Genomic DNA, 19921 nt, shown 5'->3' on the forward strand with positions numbered 1-19921 from the left:
TCCATCAACTTCATGGAGGCTAGGATTTCATGCATAGGGTTTAAAAGGATCCCCATCAGCACACATTCCAGTGTATGTGGCAAAAGGCTTTTCTATTTTTTCATTTAGTGACTGTGTAAATATTGGGCCAAGGAATGGGATTTAATTTATTAACAGGGAGCCAATACGAGAATTTGACCTATTAGATCAGCTATAACTGACGTAACTGTAAGAGGCATTCTCAGATTCTTGTCCTCCCATTGCACACACAAAGTAGAAAAGTGTCATGTCATCCTTCTTCCTAAAATAAATGCCTCAGCTTTTCTTCCGATTAAAATAAACTAACAGCTCAATGTTCATGAGTAATCTGAAAATAACAAACCCATGTGTGAGTGCCGCAGAGGGGAAAAATAATTCAATAAGGTAAGAGATTTTCCCTTGTGCAGAAAACACATGGGGACGATTTCAGCATGTAGAATTTCCATCTCATTATACTGGCAAGTACAGGGTTTGCTCCCTGCAGAATGGGCAAGGGAAAATTTCTCTCTGATACCAGTGGATTTTCCTATGGCACCCTTTCCCCACAGCACAGTAGGAGTGAGTAGGAAACCAAATGTGGGTTACTGCTGTTGGAACAGTGTTACCTCATAGTTTGATACACAGAATCAGAGTATCCAATAAAAAGCTGTACTGATCCCTTGTGTGGTATCATAAAGTCATATGTTGTGTATGCTCGACACATGTTTAAATCAGAACTCTGGCATTTCAACAAGCCTGTGTGCACTTGGTTGTTTCATCCCTTCTATCTTGGGCAGAATACCAGCCTATATGAGTCCTATCTGCTTTAAGCATAAGATCAAGGAGAGCATTAAAGTAGTGTTTTATATATATGTGTGTGTGTGTGTGTGTGTGTGTCTGTCTTCATAGAAATGTACTCTGAAAAGGCTGGAGATAATGGAAAACTAAAGTCATACACACAAGAATTGCCTTAGCTTCTTTTATTTATGCCCCTCCGCTTCTAAACTACAATGCTCTGATATTCACTATAACTGAATGAAATTGCTATTACTTCAGTGGGATATTTGTGTTTAAATTGGTAAAGTAGAGGGGATCCTAGATAAAGGAACCACAGTTTTAGAGGTGATGAATTAATATAATATAGCTTCCGTAAGATTTTGCTTGTTATAAATAACAGAAGACAATAATATTTATATCCTCATATAGCATATTTACGTACAATATGTAGTCGTATAATTAGTTGTGGACATAGTTTTCATTCCATTATACATAGCTCACTTGTTCTTCTGTTTTATCAACTTCATTCTCTGTGAGCAGCAATGTGTCCAGTAGAATGGCTGACGATGACTGGATTGGTGAGCTATGAAGCCTCATTGGGCTCTGGTACATAACAGGACTAATTCCATTTCGCGTCCCATGCATCACAAAGAGTTTGGAGTTTTCTGCCATTGAGTTTCTGAAGGAGATCCTGCTGGAGCATTTCCGAAGGGCCTTCATTGGCTTTCCGGTCCGATAATTGCAGGTGATGTACCTGCCGAATGCCTGCCTGAATGTCTTGTTGAAGAGCGTGTAGACCAGAGGGTTCACCCCTGAGGATACATATCCTATCCAAACAAATATTTCCATGAGCCTTTGAATAACTTCCTGGCTACAGGAGTCACACAGAACAGAAGTTATGTTTGTTATAAAGAATGGGCACCACATCAACAAGAAAAGAAAAAATACAATCCCCAGGACTTTTGAGGCCCTTTGTTCATTGCTGATGGTCTGCACAGACTTTTTTCCAGCAGTGGACATTCTGCGTATGAACATCTCTTCGTTTGTGCTGGGCAAAACCTTATCCTTTCTGGAGCCATCTAACATCGCCACCTTTTCAGGCGATGAGCCGGGTGTTCCATCCCGTTGGAATACTGTAGACACGGTAGACCAAGTTAGGCGCTGAGGTGGCTTGTTGATCAAGTAGGCCTTCTTACGTAGCACTTGTATGGTCAGAAAGTAAGTGACTATCATAATTGCAAGCGGAACAAAGAATGCAGCTAGCGACCCATATAGGATGAAGTCACGAAAACGTTCGGGTGTCAGGACACATGTGATGTTTGTGGACGTGCCGTCTCCATCCTCTATACCTCTGATCGGGATTGGAATGGCAATGCCTACAGAAGAAAAACGGAAATAGTTCAGCTTAGTATCCTCTTCAATCTCTCACTTGGTTTTGCAGCTTCAGAGTGTCCTAAGGGAGCATGATTTGAGAGCTCTATACTGAGCAAGTGAGCACAGCAGTATCTGTAGTTAAGACTATTAGCTGGAGATTTGGGTAAATACAACTTTAATAAATTCAGGAAGGTTGGTATTAAGAGCTTGCCTTGTTTAACCCCAACACTTAAACAATTCAGGAATCAGGGTAGACCTTAATATTAATTTAAACTCTGGAGCAATTGCAATACTGAAGTAACATTTTTTTCCTACTATCTCCTACCCTTCCTGAATGTAATTTTTGGGGTTTCTGAAGACCTGATCCACAAAATAGATACAATTTGACTCTATTTAATCTTGTAGCGTATCAAGTGCTAAGACTCAGTCAGCCAGCAGCCTTTCACTTGAGCTGACTCTCTTGAATATACAAGTGGTTAAAGAGATGCCATGTGTGCTCAGTATAGATTTGTTGTTTAAAGTCTCTTGGCTATTTAGAGTCTTTAAATGAAGCTTTGTTGTTTTAACAGTTTTTTAAAAAAATACCTCAGAGGGCTAGACTTAAATGAATTTTCTCTAACGGAAATTACAGACAGTATTTCTATTGGTAAAGATCTATCTGACGATAAAAACAGGTTCCTGTCTGATGAAGGTTGTTCGTGCTACTTTCTACAACACCTTTCAGTAAGATCTAGGGATTTACTGTACTTCTGCATTCCCCAGCATTCTTAGTGGTGTCGGTTGAAAGCTGTGAAATGACCTAGCCTTCAATCACTTGATCCCTTCCTTAATAACAGATTTCAGAGTAGCAGCCGTGTTAGTCTGTATTGGCAAAAAGAAAAGGAGTACTTGTGGCACCTTAGAGACTAACAAATTTATTTGAGCATAAGCTTTCATGAGCTACAGCTCACTTCATTGGATGCATTTTCTCCAGTCAAAGTACTCCTCAATGTATTCATATTGGGAGTTCTGTTGTTAGGGATACATACATACATAAATGCATCCGATGAAGTGAGCTGTAGCTCACGAAAGCTTATGCTCAAATAAATTTGTTAGTCTCTAAAGTGCCACAAGTACTCCTTAATAACAGACACACCTTTGGAAACAGCAAAGATTTAAAACAAAGACAATCAAATTAACCTTTGAGTCAAGAAGCTAGGGCTCAGCCGTTGAGTACTTTTTATGATAGATAAGAAGAAAGGAAAAAGTACAGTGCTGATTAATGCAAGTAAATCAGATATTAAAAGGTCAGCTTCTAAGTGTCTTGCCTCCACTGGAATTTCCTTTGTCCTGTTAAAATAGAGAGAGATCTTTTCTCCAGTCAAAGTACTCCTCAATGTATTCATATTGGGAGTTCTGTTGTTAGGGATGCATGCATACATACATACATCCAATGAAGTGAGCTGTAGCTCACGGAAGCTTATGCTCAAATAAACTTGTTAGTCTCTAAGGTGCCACAAGTCCTCCTTTTCTTTATACATAGGTCAAGAGCATAGTTATAAATTCTTTTCACCTATGCTGTATCAGTAGCCTAAGTTACCCAGAGAAAACAGTTTACGTTCCTGGCAGGGTGTTGCTCACTCTGTATGGCATTATTTGCTTTTCTAGCACCGCTTCTGTATCTGACTGTCATTGCAAATGAGTTATCTGAACTGAATGCTTTAGCTTCTCTGATCTCCGAAACTGATGTCTGACGTTTCGTTTTGTGCACAAACGTATTTAAGATGGGCAATATGACATATACAAAGAGTTCAGAAAACACTTAGAAGTGTATATAAACCAGGGGTTCTCAACCTTTTACTTTCTGAGGCCCCTCTGACATGCTATAAAAACTCCACAGCCCACCTGTGCCACAACATCTGGATTGCTGCATATAAAAGCCAGGGCTGGGATTAAGGGGTAGCAAGCAGGGCAATTGCCCGGGCCCTCAAACCACAGAGGGCACTGAGAAGCTAAGTTTCTTAAGCGTCTGCTTCAGCCCCGGCTAGCAGAGCTCAGGGTTTTGGGCTCATGCTGTGGGGCTTCAGCTTTCTGCGCTGGGCCCCAGCGAGTCTAACGCTGGTCCTGTTTGGCGGCCCCCTGAAACCTGCTTGCGGCCCCCCAGGGGCCCCGGACCCCTGGTTGAGAACCACTGATATAAACCATTACATTTTGGATTTCACTTATAAATAGATTTTTTTTTTAAACACTTAAGCTTTGACTTTTTATATTTTGACAGCACACCTTAATTTCTGAAATGAATGTTACTGGCAGCTCACTTATTTGAATCCATGATTGAAAGATGAAATTTTTACATAGTTATCCCTCTTTCTGGACAGCTTTAAAACAAAATTCTCAACCCTATTGTCAAGTTTTTTCTCCTGGGATAGTTTTAAATGAGGCAGCAGTTTCAACAGCAACAGTTTCAGGGCTTAAAATCAAATCTGTTACTGACAGACATCAGATTGCTGGCACTGGAACCTAAAGTCTCGCATCCCTAAAAAAGATACAACATAAGCTGCTGCAATGCAATCCACCCCATGCTGCCCCTTTGTGTGTTGCATCCTTTTGTGGGTGGAAAAAAAATCTTTGAACTTCGTTCCTATTCAGTCCTTGACCTCTCCAATAAGCCTGCCAGCTAGTACCTGTTAAATGGATTTTGTAACCTAGCCACCTGCTCTCTAGGAAATGGACCGAGATCAGCTCAGTTGATATAGGCTGCCATCTGCTAGTAAAAAGAAAAGGAGTACTTGTGGCACCTTAGAGACTAACAAGTTTATTTGAGCATAAGCTTTCGTGAACTACAGCTTAGTACTTTGCCATTTGTAGTCTTGCCCCAGTTTTGAACTAATGATTTAGTAGTGAAAGGGTTTCTCTCCCCTTTCCAGTCTCAAAACCCCCACTTACCTATTGAAATGAGCCACACCACAGTTATTTTGATGAGAGCTGTAGCCCGAGAGTTGTATTGACTGGCCTGGATTGGCTTTTTTATGGCAATATAACGGTCCAGTGAGATGGCGCAGAGATGCATAATGGATGCTGTGGAAAAGAGGACATCAAGAAATAGCCAGACAGGGCACAAGTCAGGTGGAAGCGGCCATGCATTATCTGAAAGAGAACAGGAAAGCTATTAGGTTCATTTCTAATGTCCTATGAGTGTTCAGTGTGTATTTTCTCCTTCATACATGTCATAGAAGCCTCTTAATAAACTCTTTGGAACCATACCTTACTCCATATCTGCCCTCAGACTTTTCTCTCCTCTCCTTTTTTCCTTCCCTTGTTTTTCTCTTTAGCTAATCCTTCATATGATTCCCCCCCATCCCCAAATTCCCTTGCCGAAAATGGTAGAACTAATGCTTGCTGCCATCACAGTGATGTCTTGTATATTATTTCCCTTTCTCTTTGTCTGTCTGTCTTGTAAACTCTTCGTGGCAGGGACTGTCTACAACTTTGTACAGTGCCTAGCCCAATAGGGTGCCCTGATCTTGGTTGGTCCCCAGACACTACTGTAATAAGCATGATTAATAACAAACCATGTTGATTGTATTTCACGGTTATTATCTCCATAAAGTCCACTGGATTAGAGATATATTTAACAATAGAGAAAATAAGTAGTGACTTGTCTGTCATAGCGATGCAGAGACATGGCTTAAGTTCCAGGGTTGGGGATGTCTTGAACCGTCTTTCTAGTGCATACAGTTTTATAATGAGGGTTTGCTGTGTCACTGCATCACGTCTGTGGCAGCTCAACAGGACTCTGCCATCAGTGAGTGGATACCTATTTTTATTCAAAAGAAATTGACTAATTCCCCTTCACATCATTTTCAAGAGCAATAGCTCAGGCTTCTACACACAGTCTTAAAAGTTGTATTTTTGACTAGGGCTAATCTGGTTTAATGTTATCTGTGTAACAAGTAAAATAGTCCATCAGCTGCTTTCTGTTCAGGATTGGGACGTTCACTTTGTATTTTCACCTTCCAAAGGGTTGGTATTTGATAGCTGTGTCTTCCCCAGTGAAGATCTCATAAATATTTTCTCCGCTGAACATCAGCGGATGGACATTAATGAAGCTCTTTTGAGGTTTTTTTTATAAACTAATTGATCTCACTTACAAGTGGTTTGTGTCACAAGCCGCTGCTGCTGGGTGGCTGTTGAGTTTAAAAGCTGCGTTAGTGTTTTGTATGTACATGAACATACTGATCCGTAGGTGCAATTAACGTATTGCCAGAAAATTATCAGCTCTTTGTAGAATGATGGGTTAACATATTTAGTTTTGAACTCCCTGCTGTGAATAAACAAGGACTGACTGTCCTGAGAATGTTAAATGAACTCGTGTAGTAACTGAGTCCGTTATTTTATCAACAGTATAATGTTGCAGCAGTTTAAGATTTGAAGCTTGATTTTGCGCTGAGATTATTGTGAAATGACATGGTGGTGCAGTGGCTTTGAGTTTCAAGCAAAGGAGAATGGGAAAATTGCATTGAAACAGGCTAAATTATGCTGGTCTGCCCTGATGTATATGTTGAGCCATCTGGACAAGGAAAGAAATGGATGGAGACTGAGAATATTACTGCACCTCTCCTAAAGCAAAAAGAAAAGGAGTACTTGTGGCACCTTAGAGACTAACAAATTTATTAGAGCATAAGCTTTCGTGAGCTACAGCTCACTTCATCGGATGCCTAAAGCAGTGAGCTCCAGGTGAGATTGCAATAGGAGGTCAGGCATAATGGAAAAAGATTAACTACTTTTGAATAAACTAACCACAAGTCTTGATATTCAGTTGCATGATTCCTGAGTATCAGGCAGAACGGAAACTTAGTTACAGAAAATAATTTAAAGTTGATTAATAAAGTAGGTTGCAGATATATGGAAAAATACATTATTAGAGCATTCAACACACATTCACTTTTACCTTTCTGTGCACAATTTCATTAGGACATAAGATGTATCTATTTTTTTTTTTTTTTTTTTGAACCTCAAAGGTCTGTCGTGCAGTCATTCAGCCAACTATGTAAGTCAGCATGCCAGAAAAAATAAATAGTTAAAAGAACCAGTTAATTTGGTATGTTTGCAATGCTGAGCTTCTCTCTAAAAAGGCAAGAATGCTTCTATGGCTTAAATAACTGAAGTTAGCACAGTTTTGAGGATGAGGCGTGAACTGCAAACGTGTACATTTTGCATACTAAAGGATGTTCAGTTGGCATTAATAGCTGAATTTCAAATGAATGATTCAGTGTTTCCTATCAAAAGTCCTTATACAGTACTCCTCAGATGGTATCTCTTAAATGGTAGCCTTGCAGAGAGGGGACATGTGCATTGCAGTAAAATGGATTTTCTTCATTTTCAGTTAACCTGTTCCTTACAAAAGGCATCCTTTAATGCTTGGTAATGGAGCTGTCCTTTCCTTGTTCTGAACTCAAGTTTTTTGTATGCAATGAAGCCTTGAAAATTTTTACAAAATCTGCAAAGCTTTTAGTAATTGCTGACCACAATGTAAATGTCGAAACCTTTTTCTGTTTATATTTTTCTATGATAGAGGGAGGAGAGGAGTAGCAGCTTCTCATATTATGAACTTGTATAAGATACGGGTTTTCCACCAAAAATTACTCCAGAGTTTTTGAATACAGTAGTTGATGAGAAACGAGGGATATAGTCATCCTAAATCTTTGTTTGAAACAAAATTACAATTTTAACACTGTCATTTCTGTAGTTCTATATTAAGAATTGCTCAATATGATCATGATTCTCAACCTTTCCAGATTACTGAACCTCTTTCATGAATCTGATTTTTGTCTTGAATACCCCAAGTTTCACCTCTCTCAAAAACTGTTTACTTACAAAATCAGACATAGAAATACAGAAGTGTTACAGCACACTACTGAAATATTGCTTATTTTCTCATTTTGTCTGTATGAAATTTTAGTTTGTACTGTCTTCACTAGTGTTTTTTATTTAGACTGTTGTAAAACTAGGCAATTATCTAGATGAGTTGGTGTACCCCTTGGAAGATTTCTACATACCCCCGGGGTAAGTGTTGCCCTGATTGAGAACCACTTTGCTAGGTTAATAACGTGGCATCTCTTGCTGTATTCCTTAATCTTGTTGACTTATTTGCAAATACTTGTGATAAAAGATGAATGCTCTGAAATGACAAAAGAATGAGGAGTACTTGTGGCATCTAAGAGACTAACAAATTTATTTGAGCATAAGCTTTTGTGGCTAAAAACCCACTTCATCGGAGTGTTTGAGGACCATTTTTGGCTATGCTCTTTGCTTTGCTGGTCTTGTTACCCTGGGTGCTAATGTTTGCTTCCCAGTCTGGCACTGCTAACAGGGCCCTTTCAGGTACCTGATCTTGCCATCACTTAAATCAGTGGGCATGGATTCTCTCCTCTGTATCCTGTAATATTAGGTACATACAAACAATCCTAGTATATAAAACAAAAAACAAACCCCTACGTGATTCTCTACCATTTTGGGGCAAATTGCCCTTTATAGAATCCTGACCAAGACTGGCAGACATGTAAGAAGATCTTGAAGAAAAATATTTGTTAAAAATAAATCTCTGCCTTTTCTATCTGTGAATTGTCATTTCAGATATTTCTGAAACTTGAGGATTTGGAGGGGAAACATAGTATTGACAGCCTTCCTCAAATACTTGTAGAACAGTTTTCGATCCTTGAGCATTATAGCAACCTGTTGGACAAATGTATTATCCCTGTGTGTAAATATTCATAAACTCTGGTTTGAAAGTAAAACTCGAATAAAATGAAATCATGGAGCAGGGAGGTAAAGTTTTTAACAGATCTGGTTTAGTTTGGGATTTTAGAAATAGTGATTTCTCCCATCACAAATGTCTGTCTTGTCTGGGGCAAATAATTAGCTGCGTGTTTAAAACTTATTCTGTAATGCTGCCTCTTGGTAATAGGAATGTTGGGTTTGCTTTTTTTTTTAAAGGTATGTAGATTTTTAAATGTCCCAACTACTTGTGTTTTTCTTAATAAAATATTCCTGATTTTGGAGCTCCAATGTTGGTTTTTTTGGTTTGTCTTGAGTAAACGATGGGTTTTTACAGACAATTTCTGGCTTTGATTTACTGAAATGAGGAGGAAAGCTTTATAAGGAATATGGGGTTTTCAAGGTAATCCTTAAAACTAGATACAGTATAGAGGAGCTGCTCCTGATTTAAGCCCTTGAAAGATTCTTTGAATGCTTATGATTTAGATGGCACTAATTATGTATTCATGTAAGTGAGATAAAGTAAGTCTTTCACATAAGTGTTGGAAATTATTATTTTCATCTTTGTTGTAATATGCGCTATAGTCTATTGAAATTTGTTGCCTGTAAGGGATTTCATTGTGAGTCATTTTGCTGATGTAAGGTTTTTTATTGAGGTGGAAATTTGACTTTTTTTTTCCATGTCGATGTAAGCTCAGGCTTTATTTTACAAGTTACTGCGTGTGTAGCCTCTCAAGTACGGTTTATCCTGATGACAATACTTGATGGCGGGGCCTTCATTGGCTTTGGCTTCCCAGCTGCTTTTCTTGCTTTTGTATTCAGCTTTCATTATTACATTAAATTTTCTTGATCAATACAACTAAAATTGTAGTCGGGGAGAAGTTATTTACCAAAGTACCTTTATTTAATAGTTGACTAAAGATGCTTTTTATTAAAATTGTCCTGAAACTTTTTTAGTTTCCTTCAGTCTTGCAGATTTTGAAAATAGTCAGCCATCCATGAAGTTGGCCTGATCTCTTCTGGTGACATTTCTAGAGTCTTTTCACAATTGTTTACTTTCTATCTTCACTATATTCCCATAAATGAAGGAAAGGTGAATGATTTGCAATGTAACCTAACAATAACTGGCATGAGAGTGCTTGAGATTCCCAGTTTTCTTGGGTGATGGACATTATGATAGTTTACTGCTCAGAAAATCGACATGTTCTTTTATTTAAAGGATATTTTTGTGCCTTTGAAATATATCAACGCTAGGAATACTGATTTTAGTTAAGGGACAATCACTACATACTCTCAACTAGCTCTCTCCCTAAAATCTCAGGTTTCAGAGTAGCAGCCGTGTTAGTCTGTATTCGCAAAAAGAAAAGGAGGACTTGTGGCACCTTAGAGACTAACAAATTTATTAGAGCATAAGCTTTCGTGAGCTACAGCTCACTTCATCGGATGCATTCAGTGGAAAATACAGTGGGGAGATTGATATACACACACAGAGAACATGAAACAATGGGTTTTATCATACACACTGTAAGGAGAGTGATCACTTAAGATGAGCCATCACCAGCAGGAAGGGGGGGGAGGAGGAAAACCTTTTTATGGTGATAATCAAGGTGGGCCATTTCCAGCAGTTAACAAGAACGTCTGAGGAACAGTGGGGGTGGGGTGGGGGGAGAAATAACATGGGGAAATAGTTTTACTTTGTTCCACTGTTCCTCAGACGTTCTTGTTAACTGTTGGAAATGGCCCACCTTGATTATCACCATAAAAGGTTTTCCTCCTCCTCCTCCCCCCCCCCCCCCGCTGGTAATAGCTCATCTTAAGTGATCACTTTCCTTACAGTGTGTATGATAAAACCCATTGTTTCATGTTCTCTGTGTGTGTATATCAATCTCCCCACTGTATTTTCCTCCGAATGCATCCAATGAAGTGAGCTGTAGCTCACGAAAGCTTATGCTCAAATAAATTTTAGTCTCTAAGGTGCCACAAGTACTCCTTTTCTTTTTGCAAATACAGACTAACACGGCTGCTACTCTGAAACCTGTCATAGAAAAGAGAAGGATCTTTACACAACAAATCCTGCATCTTGCCAGGGGTTAGATTAGATGACACTCGTAGTTTCTTGCAACCTTATGATTCTCCTGTCCCCCCTCCCACAAGTACTTGTTGATTGTATTTGCAGATCAGTAACAAAATCTTTGTTAAAACAATGAGAAGTCCTTATGGCACCTTGGAGACTAACACATTTATTAGGGCATAAGCTTTCGTGGGCTATAGCCAGTGGTTTCAATTATTATTAATGGAGACAACAGAGCATACTTCCATTTACTAACATGCTAACCTGATAATGAAAGCAGTGCAAACAATTTAGCAGTTCAATAAAAAACAATGAACAGTTCACACATTTTAAAGTTTTTTTTTTTTAAATTAAAGCCACCATATGTATTCCATCAGCATTGAAATATGGTTCCATCACTCACTCTGAAGTTTATATTATTTCATTTAAGAACACCACTATAGTAGTGAAGTTGTTCAAGGTCAAATGTGGAAAATGAGCCTCTATTACTGGAACAATTTAAGTTTATTAGTGTTAACTTTTGTAAGTATTCGCTGGGTGGAGTCAGTCTCTGTAGTGGATCTTATGTTTAAACATACTTTTGCACGTTACCAGCAAAGATTAAAGTGATTGCTGCTGCATTTTAAATAGTTCACACCTTTCCCCACATATCTGCCATATAATTAGATACAAGTGAAAAATCAGAGACAAAATATTTGTATTCTGTATCAATAGCTGGCACATGCTTATTTCACTATTATGAAAATGTTCTTGTCTGAAAACATGTTTCAGAGTAGCAGCCGTGTTAGTCTGTATTCGCAAAAAGAAAAGGAGTACCCGTGGCACCTTAGAGACTAACAAATTTATTAGAGCATAAGCTTTCGTGAGCTACAGCTCACTTCATCAAATGCATCCGATGAAGTGAGCTGTAGCTCACGAAAGCTTATGCTCTAATAAATTTGTTAGTCTCTAAGGTGCCACGGGTACTCCTTTTCTTTCTGAAAACATGGGAAGGGTAGATTTTAATTGGCTGCCTCTGTCAGTGATTATTCTCTGTTTGTTCAAATAGTTATCTGGTTAATAATCCTTAGATATTGTAGTCTTGTTATGTGCTTAACCATCTTGTTCCAGTCCAACAACCCCTAACGTTTTGCTCCTGGTCTGAACTTTCTATAAACACCTCAGCATCTTCCACCAGCTGCTGAGGCAGCAAAATGCTTTTCTATTTGGCTGCCAAGGAGACATCTTATAGAAGTAATTTCAGTGTTTAGCATTGGTCAGTTATGCGAAGTGCCTGCCATGCTACACCCATTTAATTATTTTTAATTTTATTTTTCTTTAAAACATCCTGCAACACGAAAGATGCTTTTGTTGAATTCTAAATTAAGATTCCTAGCATGTTTTAACCTTGGTTACAACGGCTTTAACTCCGGATTAATTGAGAGATTAAGTAGCAGTAAAAGAAAAAGTAGGAAAATTTAGGCAAAATTGGTTATTGGGAGACTAGTGAAATTCAGAAAGATCAGGTTTAGCTTCGCATTGTATTGGCTGCTATTCGGATTTGGCTTATTATTTATGATGATTTATTAATAATTTTCTGATGCTTTAAGGTGTCCTCTTTCAACCTGTATTTCTTACACTGTCTTTTGTTCTGTAAATGAGATATTGGGAAAGGGGATTAGTCTTATTTGAACTTTTTTTAAAGAAAAACTATGAAAATTTTGTATTAAGATCTCAAAGTTTGTGTGCATTTTGAAACAGATTTTTTTCTTTCCAGTTGGAAAACTGTATCCTAGTTATGCATAGTCATTTTCTAGAAACTGTTGCATGTTCTTTTCAAGCCCCTTATCTTTACTGTGTTGATTGTTCTGTAATCAGTTTGACATCTCCATATATTGAGTAACACTTTATATAGAGAAACTAACTGAGGCATTTTTATGACTTACAAGAAATTGTCACCAAATTGACAGCAGTCGTTTGTGGAGAGGTAGGTATGCTGATTACCTCTATGCATTTAATACTTTAAATTTGTGTCTGCTGTCCCAAGGGCAACCCTTAGAGATTTAATACACAGAACTTATAATGTCTGTCATTAGTTATGGGTCAGTGGTACACTTTACTTCAAAGGTTTGGTTACCAGCATGGGGATATTGCATGGAGTTTACTTGAAAAGATAGACTCAATATCACTGTAGCTGTATACATCTGAATATATGCCAAATAGATGATGATAAAAAAAAATTACAACTAAAAAAAATTTTTAAGCAGCTTTAAACAACAACAACAAAAGAGAAACCATTCAGAAAATTTCCCATAAAATTGTTACCAAATTAGGTATAAATACAACATTTTAAATATTAGGTCCCTGAAAATATGAATGTTTTTGTTAGTCACTACGGAATAAACAAGAAAATGTCAAACTCCAGTGTATAAGCTCATCAAAATCTGTTTTATTCCTCATGAGTCAGGGTAAATGGCAACCTGGATCTCTTGCATCATGTGCACAGATGGCCTGATATTGGACTAACTGGACAGATGGACCATCTCTCTTTTGGAGTGCATTATGAATTTTGCCATTTCCCTCGGGCAGTTGAAAAATCAGTTTTCCTGCAAGTGACACCTTAGAATTGTTGCCATCAGTGATCCCAGAGATTGTGTGAAACATGCACCTGGGTTATATAAATGATCCCGAAAATTGTTCTCATTGAGTGGTACCAACTCCTTGTGATGTGGTGAAAAGCTATTCAGTCCAATGAAACTATCCCAAACTGCTTAGCACTTCCGAAAGAGAAAATTTATATTATGAGTATAATATCTAACGAGAGTGATGTTCAACATTGCACTGCCAATAATCACTCTACCCTATACCTTTTTTCCAGTGTTGGTATCTGTAGTTGCTCCTCAGAGGTAAAATTCTCTGGAGTTGTTAGCTTCTCCGATAAAGGGGTGAGAGGTAGGGAAGGATATTTGTAGTAGATTGTTTAAGCTTGGTCTTGAGAAAATGCATCTTATAATCAAGGTAGGGGGAATTGAGAAGTGTTTAAAACCAGATGTGTTCACAGAAAATAACATTATCACAATTAAGCGGGATAATAAACAAGCATTTTCCTATTTAAAGTATATTTAGCATATATGCGCACTTAGGGAAGCTTGATGGCAGGAACAACTTGAAATACTTACCAAACAGTATGATGATAAGGGCAATCGGCATCACAAACAATCCAACCAGCAAGTCTGCCACCGCCAAGGACATAAGGAAATAATTTGTGGCATATTGCAACTTTTTCTCCAGGGACACAGCCAGTATAACAAGTATATTTCCCCCAATGGTGGGGATTATAACCATTAGGATCAGCAGAGCTGCCCACCGTGGTCTATTCCCCTGTTCGTCATTCAAGTAGTTCTGTTTGAATTCCCCTGTTACTGAGAGCTGTGTCAAAGATCCATTGCCAGATCCATACCCGATTAAGGGATAGGACATCTTTGTGCCCAGCAGGATGTATTCAGGAATTGTGTTTTGCTCAGACATTTTGTAAGATATAGCAGCTGGCTGTTCCTCTCTGGTCCAGTACGATCCGGAAGAAAGGCCAGCATGGTCAGTAAGGTAAACCGGTCATCTGATGCTGTGATATGCTGCACCCATGCCAGAGCGTTGGATCTAAACTTGTATTCCGTTCCTTACTGCATGCACGTTCCTCTTAAAAATGAAAGCATTGACTCTGGCTGGCAGGATCCAGTGGTCTGATTACTCTTCTAAGAAGCTTAGGTTCAGAAGGGTTTATGAGAGAATTCAATGGCTGGCTGTGAGAAGTCGACGTTTTAGTTTCTTTTGTCTTCCTACAGCAGGAATATGCTGTGTGAAAACTTGCATGCTGAAAGCTTCCCCCTACATACAAATATTGTAGATTGCATCATTTTTTATTACAAAGTGCAAAAACCTGATGCTTATGCTGTGTATGTACAACTCCTCCTCTGAGTGTCTAATCTATATAGCATCATGTAGGCAGAGTCACAGTACCTATATTTCCCCTGCTAAGAATCCTGTTTCCCCAAAGAGCGATCATCCCCCAGAGCATGGTGCGAATGAATATAGAAGATTTTCTTTAATGGCTACAGTCCCTCGTTTATGCAGATGAAGGTCAGAGAGCAGCTAACAGTAAAACACTGGTGTCTACATCTCAGAGAGTTGTAGACAATTTATGGAACTTGAACATCTTAAAGTTGCTCATTATTTAATGGGAGGGACACGTAAAATCCTCACTGTTTGGAGCTCCTTTCTTTAAGGCTTGAGCAAGACTTTTTAAACACAGCCTCCCCGAGCTCTACACTCTGCTGAAGTCTTAACGCTTGTTTTTCCCTCTTACAAGCAGACACTTTAAATAGCCATGTTTAAATATTTCTAGATTTGGTTTGTTGCAGGTTTTCTGTGAAGAAAGCCTTACCTTAGATTTCTCTTGGATTTTGTTTCCCTGAGGGTTCGAGAGGGTTAATTTCTTCTGCAGTTTGATCTTCTTTTTCATCACATGCTGGATTTCAGCACATAATGTTTTAACATCACTTCTAGAAGACAAGTTTTTCATTCCTCTTGGAATCTGCTTAAAACAAAAACCTTTGTCCATACCTTCCCATTTGTTTTAAACGTCAGATTGAATTTCTTCTGTTTTTAAAGTCAAGTTCTCATGTGTATTTTCTCCAACTGGTATTGAATGGAGGGGAAAAATAATTCTTGCCACATTGTGGTTTTTTTTTTTTTTGTTTTTTTTTTTTTTAAACACTAAGTTCTTGGTTTTCTGCTTCTCCTGGTCTTTTGGAGATCTTACTTACATGCTTAATGCATGTCTCTTGAGTGTTTCACAGCTCTTCTTCTGCCTCTCATTCTATGTGCAGTTTTCTCTGCGTTCGTTAGCAAAACTTGCCGTCTGCTGCTATCGTTGTTTGACTCATTCCAGTGCATCCAGCTCCAGTGATTGAAAACAAGGAAATAAATGAGTGGGTTTTTTTACAGCTGGAAAAGAGCCAAGGAAGGTTATTTCCTTTTTATTTATTCAGTGCTCCAGACCTATAGTGTACATTCCTTGTCCCTCTGTCTGGATGTGCAGATGCAGTGTATGACCACACTTCACAGTACAGTATACAACTGTATTCAAAGTAGTTCTCGTTGGCGCGCTCGCTCGCGCGCGCGCTCTCTCTCTCTCTCTCTCTCTCTCTCTCTCAACGTGAGCACAGTTAACCCTGGAAAGTTCAGAGTTGGTGTAAACTCTTCTGTTAGTTTGTTAGGCTTTAAAGTGTTTTGTTTAAGAAAAGTGTGTTCTAACGTATCCTTTTAAATGCATGCACTGTGTCACTTTAAGCCTTCCTAGATACAGCTTCTTTTTATTACTTAAGAGTATTTTCTATTCTTACCTTCCAACACAGTTGAAGGTGCTAACTTGATCGTACGTCCCATCTATAAAACAGAAATTGAATTTACTTCTGAGGACAGCCACATGGCAAGTGTGTAATAATCAGACATAGGTGAGGTCATAGATTTCTACAGTTTAAGGCTGAAGGGACCATTAGATCATTTAGACCAACTTGTATATCACAGGCCATTAAATTTAGTGAATTGCTTATACTCTTTGTGCTCTGTCAGGACCAGGTCCCCAGTGAATCATGATTCATTCTGTATTAATTTTTAAAAATTGCATGCGCTTCCTGGAATCCACATAAGTGAAGAGAAAAATCTGCTGTAAATAAATTATGGAAATAATTTAATATATGACATTTTTTTGGACCTGAACAGCAACCTCTTAAGATTAACAGTGCACATTACAGATAAAGTAGTTTAGGATTTCTTTATGTCAGAGAAGTTTTTTTGTTTCTCTCCTCCCCCCTCTTTTCTCCCCCCCCAATTTAATACTTGCTGGTTAATAGGAGAAAAAATAAATATGCATACTTGTATTTTAACCATTTCATGATCCTATCACTCAGTTCATAGAATCTGTTTGTAGTATATTCTTTCCACCATGTTAATTCTGTACATTCATATTGTATTACAGTGATTGTTATATAGTACTAATATGCTCCTATTTTGTACTAATTTCACATGGAGAATTAAATTACATTGATAACATGATAGTTTGTTCCTCCCACTTGGAACCAGATTAGGCCTGGACAAGTAATATGTGAATGGTTAAAGAGATGATCGTATCAGTACTTGCATCTATTTATACTGCTTTAAAAAAACACTCTGTTCCCACTTTGCTCTGTAAGCTTTAAATTTAACATGGAATTGTTTCCTATTGTGAGCTGTCAATATCTTTTTCAGCTACGGTGAACAATTTATCTTAAGGATCCTCTATTTCCCTGCCGAGCAGATGGGATGGAGAGTCACAAATGACATCCAGAATTCCAATGCCTTAATACAGTTGCCTATGTTATGAAAAATAAATGCTAGAGAATTACATCCATTTTTTCTGACACATCTACATGGCACCCACATACCTTTATATCTGTATAATAGAAGGTGGAATAGAATTTCCAGCAAAATCTATGCCCCTTATTTTATATAAGGGAACTAGGACAGAAGATCTCCTGTAATCTCAATCCCTAAGGGTCTCATAAGGTCAGAGACATTTTATCTTCTCAAAAAAAAATTATTTTAGGAAATGAAAAGTCCAGGTGCAGTAACCGCCATCTCCATCTAACCATCATGTTCCCTCTTGAAGTATCAGAAAAATAAACAATATCATGCACATGAAAATAAAACTGAAATTAATACAAGGAGATGAAAATATCACTCTAGTGACCATTTTTATCCAGTTTTCTCAAGGCTTCAACTAGGTCTTCGATTTTATGCCTGCATGTAACTGCAGGTATGATTTTTATAGTGAAAATAATCATGGGAGCAGTTTTTAGTCCACAGATCTCTCCCTGATTTGCAGGCCTCATCAAGTGGTTGTATAAGTAGGAGCATTGCCAGTAAATTGAGGAAAGTGATCATTCCCCTCTATTCGTCATTGATGAGGCCTCATCTGGAGTACTGTCTAGTTTGGGGACCCACACTACAAGAAGGATGTGGAAAAATTGGAAAGAGTCCAGCGGAGGGCAACAAAAATGATTAGGGGGCTGGAGCACATGACTTATGAGGAGAGGCTGAGGGAACTGGGATTATTTAGTCTGCAGAAGAGAAGAATGAGGGGGATTTGATAGCTGCTTCGACTACCTGAAAGGGGGTTCCAAAGAGGATGGATCTAGACTGTCCTCAGTGGTACCAGATGATAGAACAAGGAGTAATGGTTGCAGTGGGGGAGGTTTAGATTGGATATTAGGAAAAACTTTTTCACTAGGAGGCTGGTGAAGCACTGGAATGCGTTACCTAGGGAGGTGGTGGGATCTCCTTCCTTAAAGGGTTTTTAAGGTCAGGCTTGACAAAACCCTGGCTGGGATGATTTAGTTGGGGATTAGGTCCTGCTTTGAGCAGGGGGGTTGGACTAGATGACCTCCTGAGGTCCCTTCAAACCTGATATTGTATGATTGTAAGTGGAGATTAAGTGCTATGAAATGCACCTGCATTTATTTGTAGGCACAAAATGGAAGCGGTTTCTGAAAATCCAGACCTATTTGTTAATTTATTCCAATTTGTTGAGCTACTTGAGGGTTAAGAGTAGCTAGAGAAAGTGAGAGAGAGTGAGAGAAATGAAGGAAGAGAGGATGAAAAGTAGAAGACACTTCCGTGTGCTAAAGCCAAATTGTGCTGTGCTAACACTAGCAAACTTCATAGCCATAAATCACCACCTTGAGAGGAGCTGGATGAGTGATCCAAATGAATGAGTCTTGTCTACCCTACAGCTTCAATTCCATCATTGCTAGCTTCAGTGGAGCTCTTCTGAGGTGACTCATGGCTATGATATGTACTAGTATAGACAAAGCCATGCTGTAGGCAAGGAATACATCACGTAGGATGTAGATTGGTGTCCTTTTGTAGACAGGAAAAATAATTTTTTGGTGGCCCAGTCACAATGTCTTTTCTCTCCCTGCTGGCTTTTCTGATGTACATATCTGGATTGAGGTCACCCACACCTTTTATATTGACCACCAGACAGTAGGTGTTAAAGCATTTTGCTTGCCACTGACCGGGGCTTAATTCAAACCAGTGACATCACTTGTATATACTCCTTTGTGACTCTTATTCAGCAATACAAGGTACTCCCCCCATCTGTTCCAAGACCTCATTACATCAGCTTGTTATCTCCATCTTCCAAGCCCTTGCTTAGCTTTTACTTTATTTTTTTTAATTTTGAAAAAATCTTTGGTGTAATCCTGGCCCTGTTGAAGCCATGCCCAAGCTCCCATTGATTTCAGTGGTGCCAGGCTTACACCTATTGTGAAAATGTAGATAAGTCTTGTGTTCCTCTATGGTTGAGACTTGACTCAACTATTTTTTTTTCCTTTGCAAGAGAGTTTGGGAATATGACAATATGATGATGAAATGGTTGCTAGTGTCTGAATCATTAACACTCCCCCCTCCCCCCCCAAAATCCAGAAAAGTACCCAAGTACATTAAAAGCTACCTCAGGGATTAAATTAATCCCATTGACTTCAGTGTGACTACTTGTGTGGGTATAGGAAGTCGAGGACTTGGTTCTCACATGTTCAAATTCAAGAAACAGAAGTAAAACCTCTGGAGAAAAATACACACTAGCGCTCTTAAAAATTGTGGATGTAGTCACGTAAGTTATTGATATAGGCCTATATTGGATCTGCATCATTATTTTCAAAGGGGTTTATTATTTTTCACGTGTCACATTTCTAAATTTTCTCTTTCACAGCATGTTAGGAACTAACCTTAAACCATTTCAAGGGGGAAAATGAGCGATAAAAGTGTAACTCTGTCAACCTAAATTCTCTGTTTCCTCTTGTGAAGGGACTCACTGTCTCCAGCTGATTTTTAAATAAATCACTTGTTCTAGAAATTTCCATTATGAAT

General features: G+C 38.5%; 2 protein-coding genes across 4 annotated transcripts in view; one reads left to right on the forward strand and one right to left on the reverse strand.

Annotated features, from left to right (window-relative positions):
* Positions 1–19921, forward strand: part of PSMD1 (proteasome 26S subunit, non-ATPase 1) — a 117108-nt gene that overhangs the window by 42570 nt on the left and 54617 nt on the right. The window lies entirely within an intron of this gene.
* On the reverse strand, positions 963–16160 carry HTR2B (5-hydroxytryptamine receptor 2B). Its single transcript, XM_038415538.2, has 4 exons — positions 15396–16160; positions 14134–14839; positions 5074–5274; positions 963–2150 (listed from the first exon to the last, which is right to left on the reverse strand). Exons 2-4 carry the CDS (start codon positions 14480–14482, stop codon positions 1261–1263), a joined length of 1440 nt encoding a protein of 479 aa, XP_038271466.1. The 5' UTR covers positions 14483–14839; positions 15396–16160; the 3' UTR covers positions 963–1260.

Source organism: Dermochelys coriacea, chromosome 9 (genome assembly GCF_009764565.3).
Source record: "Dermochelys coriacea isolate rDerCor1 chromosome 9, rDerCor1.pri.v4, whole genome shotgun sequence".
NCBI lineage: Eukaryota > Metazoa > Chordata > Testudines > Dermochelyidae > Dermochelys > Dermochelys coriacea.

Bases quoted from the DNA above. Each gene is read 5' to 3' on its own strand.
- HTR2B (XM_038415538.2), bottom strand. From the start codon at position 14,482: ATGTCTGAGCAAAACACAATTCCTGAATACATCCTGCTGGGCACAAAG. The intron at 5,275-14,133 runs GTAAGTATTTCA...GTTCTCTTTCAG, and splicing joins CCTTATCATCATACTGTTTG to ATAATGCATGGCCGCTTCCA. The intron at 2,151-5,073 runs GTAAGTGGGGGT...TTTCTTCTGTAG, and splicing joins GGTGTGGCTCATTTCAATAG to GCATTGCCATTCCAATCCCG.